Source organism: Vicugna pacos, chromosome 18 (genome assembly GCF_048564905.1).
Source record: "Vicugna pacos chromosome 18, VicPac4, whole genome shotgun sequence".
Classification (NCBI taxonomy): domain Eukaryota; kingdom Metazoa; phylum Chordata; class Mammalia; order Artiodactyla; family Camelidae; genus Vicugna; species Vicugna pacos.
Window position 1 is genome coordinate 29,094,451 of NC_133004.1, and position 13,878 is coordinate 29,108,328.

General features: G+C 44.9%; 1 protein-coding gene across 2 annotated transcripts in view; it reads left to right on the forward strand.

The window, feature by feature from the left end:
• Positions 1-13,878, forward strand: part of SCNN1B (sodium channel epithelial 1 subunit beta) — a 55,645-nt gene that overhangs the window by 20,964 nt on the left and 20,803 nt on the right. For both annotated transcript variants that reach the window (XM_072942784.1, XM_072942783.1), the window contains exon 2: positions 11,635-11,953. In XM_072942784.1, the coding sequence (XP_072798885.1) occupies positions 11,643-11,953 (311 nt within the window). In that variant the 5' untranslated portion in view covers positions 11,635-11,642. The remainder of the gene's footprint in view (positions 1-11,634; positions 11,954-13,878) is intronic.

Consider the following 13,878-nt stretch of genomic DNA (forward strand, 5'->3'; position numbering starts at 1 on the left):
CCTAAGAGTTGAGAGGCATTTGTCTGGTTGGCATCTGCGTGCAGACATTTTTCTGTTTCGTTCATTTTAAACACTGCAGTTTTCTTTTGTATTTGGAAAACAATCTTATTCCCCCAGTTGCATAGGCCCTCAAAAAAAAGCTAGTAAGAGCTGATGCGCGTATGTTGTTGTAAACCAGGCGTTGTTCTAAGCACCCTCAGAGGTAGGTGTAATATTGTCCCCAGTATTCAGATGAGGCAGTGGAGGCACAGAGAGACCATGTAGCTTACCTAAGGGTGCACAGCACATCTGGATTCAAACCCAGAGCTCGGCTCCAGCACGTAAGTCCTGAGCTGCTCCCCTGCCCAGGGAGTTGTGGGTAAGCCTTTCTTGAAAACTCTGTCTTTGTTGGATTTTTTCCTATATTGGGGGAAATTCACCCCACATTCCAGCCAAGGCATAGGAGACTCTTCTTTGGAAAACATGGCCCAGCTCAGCCAGATGTTGGTGAATATGGCTCCGAGCAGAAGCTGATGTTAGGCAGGACCACCCCCATAAGACGCCTGCTTTCAAATGAGAAAAGGGAGCCCCTCTGTGTGGACACAGCCCCTGGGGGTCCACGACTGGGCATACAGAGCATGGGCTGGATTTCAGCTTCTTCCCTGCACTCCTCCAACTTGAAGAAACCCACCCAACCTGCATGATCGCTCTCGGTCCCCAGCTGGTTGGAGGGAACAGTAGGTGAGAGTAGCCACTCTTGGGGCCACAGACACCTCGTTACCACCGAGAGCATCAGTTGGCCATGAGGCGCTGACAAAGCGTTTCCTCCCAAATGCCTCTCTTTTGAATCCTGCCACCTGCTTTTCACGTGGTCCCTGGGGGGTGAGGTTGCGTGGTGTGCTGAGCTCTGAGCAGTGGAATCTCCTGTGCTCCAGGCCTCCATGGAGCTGGCTCGGGGAGGAAATACCTCAGTTATGGCTCCACATCTGTTCACAAGACCGTGTTTTCCGAGGACCCTGGTCGTGCTCCCTGCAAGGTGTGGCCAGTGTTCTTCAGCAGCTCTGAGCACTTATCTGACATGATTATTCATCTTTCGTCCCAGGACCAGCCAGACTGGCACAGCAGAGCCACTTCAAGCTGGCAGGTAGGCAGGATGGAGCCTGGCGTGGTGCTCGGGTGGTGATGACGGCAGTCTGTGCCCCACAGGCTGTGCCCCCCCACGTTGGCTCTGGCAGGGTCACCACTCTGTTCCCGTTCCTTCCGGGCCATGTTCAGTGCCTAATGGGCCCCCTTCCTTTCCCAGCACCCCAGACACCACCCCAAAATGTGGGGCAGTGACCCCAAAGGACATCTCTGTAGATCGAGGGAGTGTGGTCACTGCCTTGACCCCAGAGAGAGAGGGCAAAGTTACCCACCCATAACCCCAACCACAGAGAACTCAGACATGACCTCAGCCTGACAGTGCCGTAAATTCTTAGCATTTCAGGGCTGGAATGAACATGATAGCGCTTCTAAACCAGTGCCTTCCAATCTCTCACATCACAGAGGATAGAGAATGAGCATGTGTGTATCAAGCTTTGAGGTAAAAGGACAAGGTGGCTTGTGCCCAATGGCGGTGGGGAGGTGGGTGCTTGAGCCCAGCCCCGCCACCCAGAGGCCAAGAGCATCAGCCCCTTGGCTCACCTGAAGCACTCACTCCAGGCACACCTGTCGGGACGGCTCCAGTCCAGCCTTTTTCTGCAGCCAGATTCCACACTAAGCCTGTTCTTCCTCGCTCTGCTCCCATAGTGCTTGGGGTGAGCAGTTTGCACCCCATCCACCCCCACCCCACCCCAGCAGCCTTTTCGTTCTGGCCGGTGAGGTTGTTTCCAGTTTTGAGGGTATTTACGGTGTTGCAATCGCCAGCCTTCCTATGCACACATGCGTGCAAGCAAGCACGTATGGACACGTGCGCAAGACGTGGAACTAACTGTTGGGTCGTGGCTGTCACATTTTAAATGCAACAGAGACTGCCACGTTACTCTCCAGTGACTGCACCAACCTAAACCCCCCAGCATGTAAAGGTGTGTTTGGCCAACAGTTGGTATTACAAAACATTTTAATCTTTGTGAATCTGATGGCTGCTATTCAGATTTTTTTTTAACTTAACTCGAATCAGCATAAATTTATAAATGGAGTTTTAAATATATATTTTTCTGTCTCCTGGGATCAGGTAGGCTACACAAAGTCAGGGATTTCTTTACTGTTTGTTTACTGATGGATGCTCAAATGCCTAGAACAGTGCTGAGTATACAGTAGGTGCCTAAATAAGTATTTCCTGACTGAATAAATGAGTAGATTAACCATTGATATGGTCCAAAATACAAAAGACACAAAGGAAGTAACTTATTTTCAAACATCTCCTTCCCCGGGATGCCCCCAGATGTCTTGTGCAGCCCCTTGGAGATAGGCTACCCACACACAACGAAATGTCTCTATGCTTCTGTTTCCTTTTCTTTTTTTTTTTTTTTACACAAATGCACACCAGCTCTGTACATGGTTCTGCCCTTTCTTTTCTCTCACTTTGTGGCAGCATTCTCCATCTCTAATCAGCTCAAAGAAGACCATTTTCTCTCCTCTCCTGGAGGGCTGGAGCAAGCCACTTTTTTTTTTAATTGAAGAATAGTTAATTACATTATTAAATTAGGTTCAGGTGTACAACATAGTAATTCAGTATTTTTATGGCTTAAACTCCATATAAAGCTATTATAAAATATTGGCTGTACATTACATCCTGTATTTTATCTCTTTTGTACCTAGTAGTTTGTACCTTTTAAGCCCCTTCCCCTGTTTTGCCCCTCCCCCTGCCGCCCTGGGAGCCACTTTTCTTCTTGCTTTTATCAGTCCCTCTGCATTTGGCTAGAGCTCTGGGAGCCGCAGCCTTGGGCAAAGGAGGTGATGGCCGTTGCCACACTGCAGATTTCCCCACCACCCACCAAAGCGGGAGCAAGAGGTCAGGTTTTTCCATCAAGCGTGTCGGTGAGAGGTGGCTGGAAGCCAGGTGACCTGGTTTCTATTTCCAGATTTGCCTGACTCACTGTGACCATGAGTGAGTCCCTCTGTGTTACCGTCTCTGTGAAATGGGCATAATTATGGCTGAAATACTCAACATACTTGAAGGGCTGACATGAAGACCCAGGAGGAAACGCTTGATAGAGATCCTGTCCTTCAACTGGGTGGAAAACAATTAACAGAGCATTTCCTCAAGGGTCATCGGATGATTATTTTAATTTCCTCTTTAAGAGGAACTCTTTTTTAAACTGTGAAATTATCTTAGTATGTACTGAGAAAAAATGACATAGCATATCAAACTTATTCACAGGCATAACATTGCTTAGGATGAGGTTGAATTTTTTAAGCAAAGAGAGTAAGTTGAGATGATACGATATATTAAGTGAATAAAACATGCCAGTGCTATAGAGATTTGGCAAAAATTGTGAAGGTGGTATGCCAATGATTGATGTTTGGGAAGCACTGAATTAGCAGGTTTTGGGGGGGCAAATAACAAATCAAATGTTCAAATACTTATATGAAAACCCATTTTTAAGAATTTCTTTTTCTTCAGTGCAAACATATAAGATACAGTAAATCTGAAGAGGACCGGAGAGTTAATAGTTTAAGCTTTGTGGGCCACAAACTTCTCATATTCTTTTTTTAATAACTCTTTAAAAACATAAAAACCATTCTGAGCCTGAGGGCCATACAGAAACAGGCTGGATTTCAAAATTTATAGTTCCTTGCAATAAATTAATAAGTTTATTGAACATAATAGCTGGTAATGCCCAAAATTCAGGTACAACAACCTGAATGGGACCCGTTTATTAATGATACTTACTTATTATTAACATTAAGATTCTACTTACTCCCCTCTTTTTTCAGTATTACTATGAACTCATGGATTTTTTATGCATTTAATATGTTTCAATTAATTGCATGCTTTTTAAAGACAGATGTTCAAATTGTCCCATCTTTGCCAGTGAGCATCCCTTCAAGGAGGGACTGACTCCAGGCATCTTTGATACCTTCTTTTGCTTTCTGATAGGGTAAGACATCCCAGCCTCATCTTGTAAATTTCCGGCACCAAAACTGGTATCAGCCGTTTCTCTAAGACGCCCTGGTTCCTTTTCATCAGGAATGGTATTTAGAGTCCAACATCCGGGTGTTCGGAATGCACATATTTGCATTTATGGATTGAAATGGTGTCCAGGGTATGCCCTGGCCCCTGAAGAGACTCTGATGTGCCGACTTCAAAACTCTGCCCCACCGTCTTCAGCCTGGAATAGCGAGCCCCATCGATGGCTCTGAACTGGCCAGGTGCTCCAGAACAAAGAGTCAGTCATGTTCTGGGGCGGCCCTAGCAGGGGCAGAAACATGAAAGATTTTTCAATAACCAGAGTCAATCCATTTTCAGGTTAACCTTCAATTACCTATAAAAATCCAGCTACCCAGAACCTTTATCCCCTGATAACCTTGGATAATTGAAGTTTTGCTGCAAAAATAAGTACAGGGGATTTTAATGAAAGCATCTGACCTGCAGTTTACAGGAATCACAAAGTCAAATGTCCACATACCCCAAAGCAGGGAGTTCAAAAATGAGTGAAGTGGGCTAAGAAGATAAGGAATGGGGAGAATCGGGGTGAACCAGGGCACACAGGCTCCATCTTAGGGGGGCAGCTGCTAGTCAGTTCCAGGAGAATGCTGCCATTGTTGGGAACAATCATCAGACCTATCTGATTTTTCAAAAGTTGAAAAAAATTCTAGATTTTTTTTAAATGTGAACTCGCTTAATTTTGAGATGGCACTGGATTTAATTAAGTGCTTTGTTAAAACTTTATTTAGATGTAATTTTTGTACACTAAAATGCCTCCATGTCAAGTATAGCATTTGATGAGTTTTTACAAATGTATGCATCCAGTTAACATCATCTCACTCAAGATCACCTCCAAAAGTTTCCCTTATATGTCTTTCTAATCAATCCTATTCACACCGGGCCCAGGGAACCACTGATCTTTTTTTTGTCCGTATAGATACGTCTTTTCCAGGGCTTCATATAAAGGGAAACACGTAGTATACACATAGTATGTATGTTTTCATGTCTAGCTTCTTTCACTCCACATAATGGCTTCTTTATATCCATTCATGTTGTTGCACGTATCAATAGTTGTTCATTTTATTGCTGAAGAGAATTCCATTGTATAGATATACTACAATTTGTTTATTTACCCACCTGCTGGTGGACACTTGGATTGTTTCCAGTTTGGGATTACTAATGAATAAGGCTGCTGTGAATATGTATGTGCGAGTCTTTGTGTGAACGTATGTTTTCAGTTCTTCTGGATAAATAAAAGTGGAGCTGCCAGGTCATATAAGTGTCCATTTAACTTTATGAGAAACTGTCAAACTGTTTTCCAAAGTGACTAGTATTTTGCATTCCAACCAGTCACGTGGGGGAGTTTTAATTGCTCCACATTGTCACTAACACTAGATACTGTCAGTCCTCTGTGGGTGGGAAAGGTGTCTCATTGTGGTTTTTGATTTGCATTTCCCGAATGACTAACAATGCTGGCATCTTTTCACGTGCTTTTGAGCTATTCATGTATCTTCTTTTACGCAGTAGTTTTTTTTTTTTAATATTTTGCCTTTTTTTTTTTTGATTGGGTTGTTTAGCTTATTATTGACTTGCAAGGATTCTTTATACATTCTGCACACAGATTCCACAGTATGGTTTGAAGAGCCTAAGATTTCATTTTAATGAAGTACAATGTATAAGAGTTTTTTTTTTTTCTTTTATGATGCCTGATTTCAGTGTTCCATCTGAAAGATCTTTGCCCACCTCAGGATTGCACAGATTTTCTCCTGGACTTTCTTCCGGATGTTTTATAGTTTTAGCTCTTGTGCTTAGGTCTCTGATTCATTTCAAGTTAATTTTTGTATATAGTGTGAAGTAGGAGTTGAGATTCCTTTTTCTTATATCCAGATCTATTGTTCCAGCATGTTTTGTTGAAAGACAATCCTTTCTGTGTGAATTAGCTGGAGTCCTTTGTAAGGCTCTTTCTGGACTCTATTCTGTCCCATTGATTAATATGTCTATTATCACATGAATAGCACACTGTTCTGATTATTGTACCTTCTTGTAAGTATTGATATCAGATCCTATATGTATGTCTTTCTACTTTGTTCTTCTTTTCCAAAAGTTTTTTTTTCTATCTTTGTTCTTCCAGATAATGCTTAGAATTAGCTTGTCAATTTCTGCAAAAAGTCTGCTGGGATTCTGATTGAGGTTGAATTAACTCTAGAGCTTGATTTGAGGTGACTGGACATCTTAATATTAAATCTTCTGATCCACAAACATGCTACATCTCTACATTTATTTAGGGTTTCTTTAAATTAAAAAAACATTGTAAAGCCACTAAGGGCACCAAGACAATTAAAAAGGAGAAAAAATAGCCTTGGTGTTGGAACAAGGGGTTATTTTTATGCAAAAGAATAAAATTGAATCCCTACTTCACACCATATACAAAAATTAATTCAAACTGGATCAAAGACCTACATATAAGAGCTAAAACTATGCCAGCATTTTATTTGTTTTTTGTTCATTTGTTTGTTTGGTTTTGGTGGGGGAAGGTAATTAGGTTTATTTACTTCTTAGAGGAGGTAGTGGGCATTGAACCCAGGACCTCATGCATGCTAAGCATGTGCTCTACCACTTGAGCTACACCTTCCCCCATAAGAGCTAAAACTATGAAACTCTTAGAGTAAGTCATAGGAGTAAACCTTTATGACTTTGGATTGGGCAGTGAATTCTTAGCTATGACACCAAAGCATAAGCAACAAAAGAAATATAGACAAGTTAGGCACCAACAAAATCTAAAAACTTCTGTGCTTCAGAGGACACATCAGGAAAATGAAAAGATTCTGGAATCAATTCAAATAAATTACATTAAAATGTCAAAAAAAAAAAGAAAGAAAATGAAAAGATAGCCCACAGAATGGGAGAACATTTTTGCACACCCTGTGTCTGAAAATGGACTTGTGAGTAGAATATGTAAATAGCTCTTACAACTTAATAATAATAAAAAGCCAAATAACCCAGTTAAATAATAAGTAAATGGTCTGAATAGATATTTCTCAAAAGAAGATACATTGCGCATATAATGGATATAATGGCCCGTAAGCACATGAAAAGGTGCTTAGCATCATTAGCTATAAGGGAAATGCAAATCAAAACCAGAATAAGATGCCACTTCACACCTACTCGGGTGGCTATCGTAATTTTTTAAATGGATAATAACAAGTGTTACGTTGTAGAGAAACTGGAATCCTCATGCACTGCTGGTGGAGTTGTGAAACAGTGCAGCTATTTTGGAAAACAGTCTGGCAGTCCTTCAAAAGATTAAACATGAATTGCCGTATGATCCAGTTGGTATATCCACGCTTAGGTACATACCCAAGAGCAATGAAAACGTTTGTCTGCACAAAAACGTGTACATGATTGTTCATAGTGGTGTTATTCAAAACAGCCAAAAAGTGGAAACAATCCAAATGTCCATCAGTTGATGAATGAATTAAAAAAAAAGAAGTGATATATCCATAATATGGAATATTATTTGGCAATGGAAAGAAAGAAAGTACTGATACATGGTACAACATTATGAACCTTGAACACATGCTAAATGAAAGACCAGCCACGAAATGTATATAATGCATAATATACAGCTCTGTTTATACGAGCTGTCCAGAACAGACAATCTATAGAGACAAAAAATAGAGGTTGCCTGGGGTGGGAGGAGGGGAGAGGAAGGAGTGAGGAGTGACTGGTGATGGGTACAGTTTTTTGGGGGAAGATGAAAATGTTTTAAAGTATATGGTGGGGGGAGGGTATTGCTCGGTGGTAGAGTGTGTCCTTAGCATGCACAAGGTCCTGGGTTCAATCCCCAGTACTGCCATTAAATAAATAAATAAATCTGCAAATAAACCTAATTACCTCACCTCAAAATTAGAAATTAAAAAAAATTTTTAAAGAAATAAAGTGTATGTTGGTAATGATTGAACAAGGCCATGAGTACGCTAAAATCCACTGAATCTATCCTTTAAATGGATGAGTTATATAGTAGGTGAATTGTGTCTCAATAAAGTTGTTATTTACAAAAGGAAATTATCTTTTTAAAAATCCTGTGCTAACACCCAAAACAACAACAACAACAACAAAAACTTTTGCAAACCCAGTACAGCTCTTGGCTCATCCATTTGCAACCCCCTCATGCAGAAGGTTCAGAAGAACTGACCGTGTTAATAGCACTGATGTGTCTTTTGTCAACATAATGAGTAGAGACACAAACTGGGCACCCAGTTACTGTGCCCCCAGGACACGGAGTCCGATCTCCGGAACAGTTTGTCTCTGAAAGTGAGCAGATGTTTTCTTTTCTAAGAAAACAGAAGCCGTTGTACACAGCATCAATTGTTTTTGCATTGGCTGCCAGGAATGTTTACCATGAGTTCCCGGCCAAAGTGTAGATAGTGATCTGGGACTCTCTGAAGCATGACGGTATCCACTCTGCCTGCGTCCATACCTGGACTCAATCTCCACTTGGCTTGTTTGGGTTGGTTTAAGCTGTAAGCCGATTCAAACCTTTCTACACAAGCTGTGTATACATTCCAAACACAGACCGTCTATCACCTTGGCAGTGAAACCTGACAGGAACAACATAAACTTGTTTATAGCATTTATTGATTTTTACTTGGCTCATGGCCCACGGGACCAGACTTGCAGGAGGTAAGCAGTTCTCAACAAACGGTTATTTGCTGCCTGTGGTCGCAATTCTTGCTGCGTGTAACACTATGGTTTACTCAGTATTTTTCTTTAAGTCTTTCTCTCTCTCACTCTCTTTTTTTTTTTTACCTAAGTGTATTTATGAACCTAAAGCAAAAGTCAGTAGTAGCTCTTGCCATAAATAGAAGATCCCTCTAAAAAATAAAGCCAGTGAGAACGGAAAATTGTTGATTCCCACCAGTTACTATTGCATGACACGGCTTCATTGTTAAACTGGGAGATAAGCGGGGCTCAGATAGAAATTAAGGACCTGAGACTTTCTTCTTGACTGAATCGGAGTGATTAAATGAGAATGGAAGAGGGTAGATATCAAAGAGGCCCTTGGTCTATTTCTACCCGGACTATTTATTGGAGCCTGAAATGCATTCTTCATCTCTTGGGCCTTCGGCTGCTGGACTACACAAGACGGGCGAAGCCCCGGTCCTTTCCAAGTTTAAGGTTGTGGATAATAATGTGTAAGAATGAAATGACATATGAAGTCCTGTTCGTGGCTAGATCAAGGTAAACACTTGGTGCTTCGATGTTGCTCTTCTAGTTGTTTTTATTGTAATTATTATTACTTTATTATCCCAGAGCAGGGAATGAATCCTCTGGGGAAAGGTGGGGTTTGGGTTAGTCCGTGAATGTCTGTCCTATAGCCGTGATGGTCTGGACAGGCACTTGGAGCTCGATTTCCATCAGAAAGCAGAGGCAGTGGAGTTAGAGGGTTAAAGCTTTTAATATTTTGGCCAGGAAGCTGAGGGATGTTACTGGGTCAGAAAATTAGGTCAGGAGTGGAGGTGCCTGGGTATGTTTAAGATCTCTCTTTAAATATGAAGGTCTGGCATTCATTTTGCTGTTCGGTGGAGTTCCAGGCACTGTGCTAGGCTTGTTGGGAATTCAGAGCTGCTACCCTCAGGGAGCTTATGATCTCATGGGAGTGAGAAGCCACAGGACAAGAAACTATGACACAGAGTAGAACAAGGTGAATTTATTTTTCTGTTGGTTGCAAATGACAGACATCCAGTCTGAATCAGCATAAGTAAGGAGGATAATTTATTGGTTCTCATGTCTGATGAGTCTGGGAATAAATGGCTTCAGGAATGGCTGGATCCAGGTGTTCAAATGATATCATCAGAAATCTCTCTCTCCATCTTTTGCCTCTGCTTTCCCCTGTGTTGGCCTTCTTAGGCAGTCTCCCCATCTGTGATGCCAAATACCACCAGCTTAGTAGTCTTAGCTAACAGGGAGGTCTCTTCCTCAGTTATTCCAGCATAAAGTACTGGAATTGAGTCCCAGTGGTCCAAACTGGGGTCATGAGACCCCACCTTGAGCTATGGATGGTAGTCTGCCTGGACACTCACACCAGCTGAGACTGGGGGAGGGGTTCACCTGAGGAAACATCTGAGCAAGGGGAGAGGGTGCTGGGAAGCAGGTACTGCCCTGCCCACCACGGGGCTCCCAGAAAGGCAGAGGCTCTCAGAGGAGATCAGGGGTCATTTCAGCCAGGGAGTCAGGACAGCTTCACGAAAGAGGTGGCCTTTGGCCAACTGGGACCCCAGGAGAGAGCTGGGGTCCTCCTACAGAAGGTTCCTGGGAAGAAGGAAGGAGGAAAAAGGTATTTCCTGAGAAGCCTTCATGCTCCAGGCTCTGTGAGCAGACAAGAACCCTGTCTGCTCATGCTGATGGGAAACGGAGTCTCAGAAAGCTTAGCCACTCCTCACCGACCTGCAGCCAGCCACCAGGGCTCTCACCCGACTCCAGTCCATCACCGAGCAGCTGGGGCGCTCTTTTCAGACCTCAGAGTGGACGGCATCCCACGTCCTCAACTCCACAGCTCTAGCTGTCTTGGGATTGAAACCCAAATCCTTAACGTGGCCCCTGAGGCCCCACGTGGTCCGGCTCTACTCACCTCCCCAGGCTTCCTCCCCCTCAGCCTCTGCTCCTGCCCCCCTACTCCTCTTCTGTCCTTAACTCAGCTTCTCCAAGGACCCTGGGGCTTGGTGGGGCTCCCCTTTGTTACAACAGTAGCTGACACTTAAGTGCCAGGCCTTTGTCCGCACTCTACATGTTTTTATTCAATCAGTCTTCACAGCAACCCTATGAGGTGGAGGCCATTGTTCCCCCATTTTACGAGACGGGGAAACTGAGGTCCTAAGAAAGTGATTTGCTCAAAGTCACGCAGCTGGAAAGTGGAAAAGCTCAGAGTCAAAGCCAGACGTTTGGCTCCAGAGTCCTCATTCTTAACCACCACCCTCTTCCACCTCTGAGATCTCAGGGTCCCAATCCTTCCTATCACACTTGGTAACTATGCATTTTTGATGGGTTATTTGATGGACATCTGTCTCAGCGCCAACAGCTAGTGACAGTGGAGTAATCCACCGAGCACATAGTCTGCTAGGCGCTGTGCTTAGCACTTTTTATGCCTCACCTAATTTCGGCCTGTCAGCAATCTTATAAAAATTTTATCCAGGTATCCCCATTTTGCCCTGGAGAATCTGAAGAGTTGAGAGTGTAAGTAACTTGTCTGATAAGCTGGAAATTCCCAGAAGGAAGAAACTTTGTCCATTTTGCTCACCGTTGAGGCCAGAGGGGCTAATTCAGTGCCTGGCATACAGTCGGCACTCAGTAAATGCTTTGGGGTTGGTTGTATGGAAGGATGGATGATAGATGGCAGGAAGGAAGGGAGGGGTAGAGAGAGGGCCGGTCTGCCCATCTTCCGTGCCCATGCTCTGGCCATGGCTGGGACATCCTCGGACACGAGGCTGATGTCGGATCTGATGGTGCTCTCCGGGGTCTCTCTGCAGGAGCCACAATGCACGTGAAGAAGTACCTGCTGAAGTGCCTGCACCGGCTGCAGAAGGGCCCCGGCTACACGTACAAGGAGCTGTTGGTGTGGTACTGTGACAACACCAACACCCATGGCCCCAAGCGCATCATCTGCGAGGGGCCCAAGAAGAAGGCCATGTGGTTCGTGATCACCCTGCTCTTTGCCGCCATCGTCTGTTGGCAGTGGGGCGTCTTCATCAGGACCTACCTGAGCTGGGAGGTCAGCGTCTCCCTCTCCATCGGCTTCAAGACTATGGACTTCCCCGCTGTCACCATCTGCAACGCCAGCCCCTTCCGGTAGGTGGTCCCTGGAGCAGGGCCGGTCTCAGCAGGGCTGCTTTGCTTTGCTTTTTGCTTTACCCCTCTTCCTTCCATCTTCCCTTCCTTCCTTCCTTTTCCCCCCATTTCTCTCTCTCTCTTTCTCTCTGTCTTCTTCTTTGCTTTTATACCTTTGCAGCAAGTCAAATTCAAAATTTGTAACCCTCCTAGGTTTACAGAGAACCTCAAAAAATATCTGGTAGTCCCTGCCTTCCGGCCCATCAGTGCCTATTTATTGATTCAGTGTGTATTTACTGAGCATCTCCTATTGCCAGGCGCTGTTCTAGGCACAGGGATACGTCAGTGACTAAAACAAGGGCCCTTGTCACAGCCTACCAGAGAAAACAGACACTAATCTTTTCCCCATAGGTACTGAATTCATTATAATTGCGGGGATTAAAAATATATATATAGAGAGAGAGAGAGAGAGAACAACCCTATGTCGAGTGCTTATGAAGTTCCAGGCAGTGCATTGAGTGTTCCTTGGGCAGTTCGTGTAATTCTAATCCACACAACACCCTAGGAGTGGGCGGCACTGTGGTAGTTCACATGTCAGGAAATGGAAATTCAGAGAGGTGAGGGAACTTGCCCAGAGACACACAGTGAGCAACTGTGGGGTTTGAACCCAGGCCTGATCTGACCCCAGATCAGCTGTGTAACCACTTGATGGCAAGGCCTGTGAAGGGGACACCCAAGGGGGCCCAAACTAGTCAGGGCTGAGGAGAGGCAGAAGGTCAGTCAGAGAAAAGTGCCCCGAGAAATGAGTAGAAGTTAGCCAGACAGAGAGAAGAGAACGCCCAGGGGGAGGACACAGCGCGTGCCAAAGCCCTGGGGCAAGACGGAGCCTAGTGCCTGAACTGAAAGAAGAGTCAGCATGTCTGAGTCACAGGGAACACAGGGACCTTCTAGCCTAAAGAAGGTCCTAGACGCTAATTCACACTTCCTGCTGACATTTCCAGCCATCAGAAAGTCGCTTCTTTCTAGTAATAGGGCTCCTCCTTGCTTGGGTGGGTCCTTGAAACTACTCCAGAAAACTCTTGATGATTATCTTAACAACACACTCTGCCCAAGCCTGTGTTCCAAGTGCTTTATAAGCATCATCTCATCGAATCCTTCCAAAAGCCTTCTGTGGTAAATATTTTATTCCCCCCATTTTTAGATGAGAGAACAGAGCCTCAGAGAGGTTCACTTGCCCAAGGTCACATAGATATTAAGTGACATGTCAGAATTCAAACCCAGAGCCCATGAATTCAAACCCAGAACTTCCCGAGCTCCTCAGCAACTGTGGCCGTCTCGGCTGTCATGGCAGCCCCCACCCCGCAGCCCACCACCTTTCCCCATCCTCCTCTCCCTGTGTGCACGTGGGTAGCTGATGTGATGGTCAGGGGACAGCCGGTGTCAGCACCTGAGGCCCGTGTCAGCTCTGGGTGCTGTACACCTTTGTACCAGGACCAGAGTTTAAGTGCCCTCTCCTGCAGGAAGTCCTCCAGCCAGAGCTGACATACACGCCCTGGAGACCACACTTTGGGGCAGGGTCTTGAGTAAATCGGGTGTGGGGTGACTGGGGTGCAAGGCCAGGGGCCCCCACCCAGGGCCTGGTGGGGCCACATTTCTACCAGACTGACTGGTCACTTTTTCCGATATGGGAGCCTCAGGGGCTGGGACAAGATACTGGAGCACAACCCCGCAGTCCCGTCCACCTTGTCCCTCCTGAAACTGGCTTCTGTCCTCCAAATCGCTGCTGGAGAATTAGGATCTTAGGATCACAGACATGCCCCTCCCCTCTACATTTTCCATCCCTCCTGGGAGGGAGACGTCAGGGCCCTGGGCACACAGAACACACCTACTGGAGCCCACCAAACCCAGGTTCCAATCTCCGCTCTGCCCCTCGTCAGTGGGGTGAG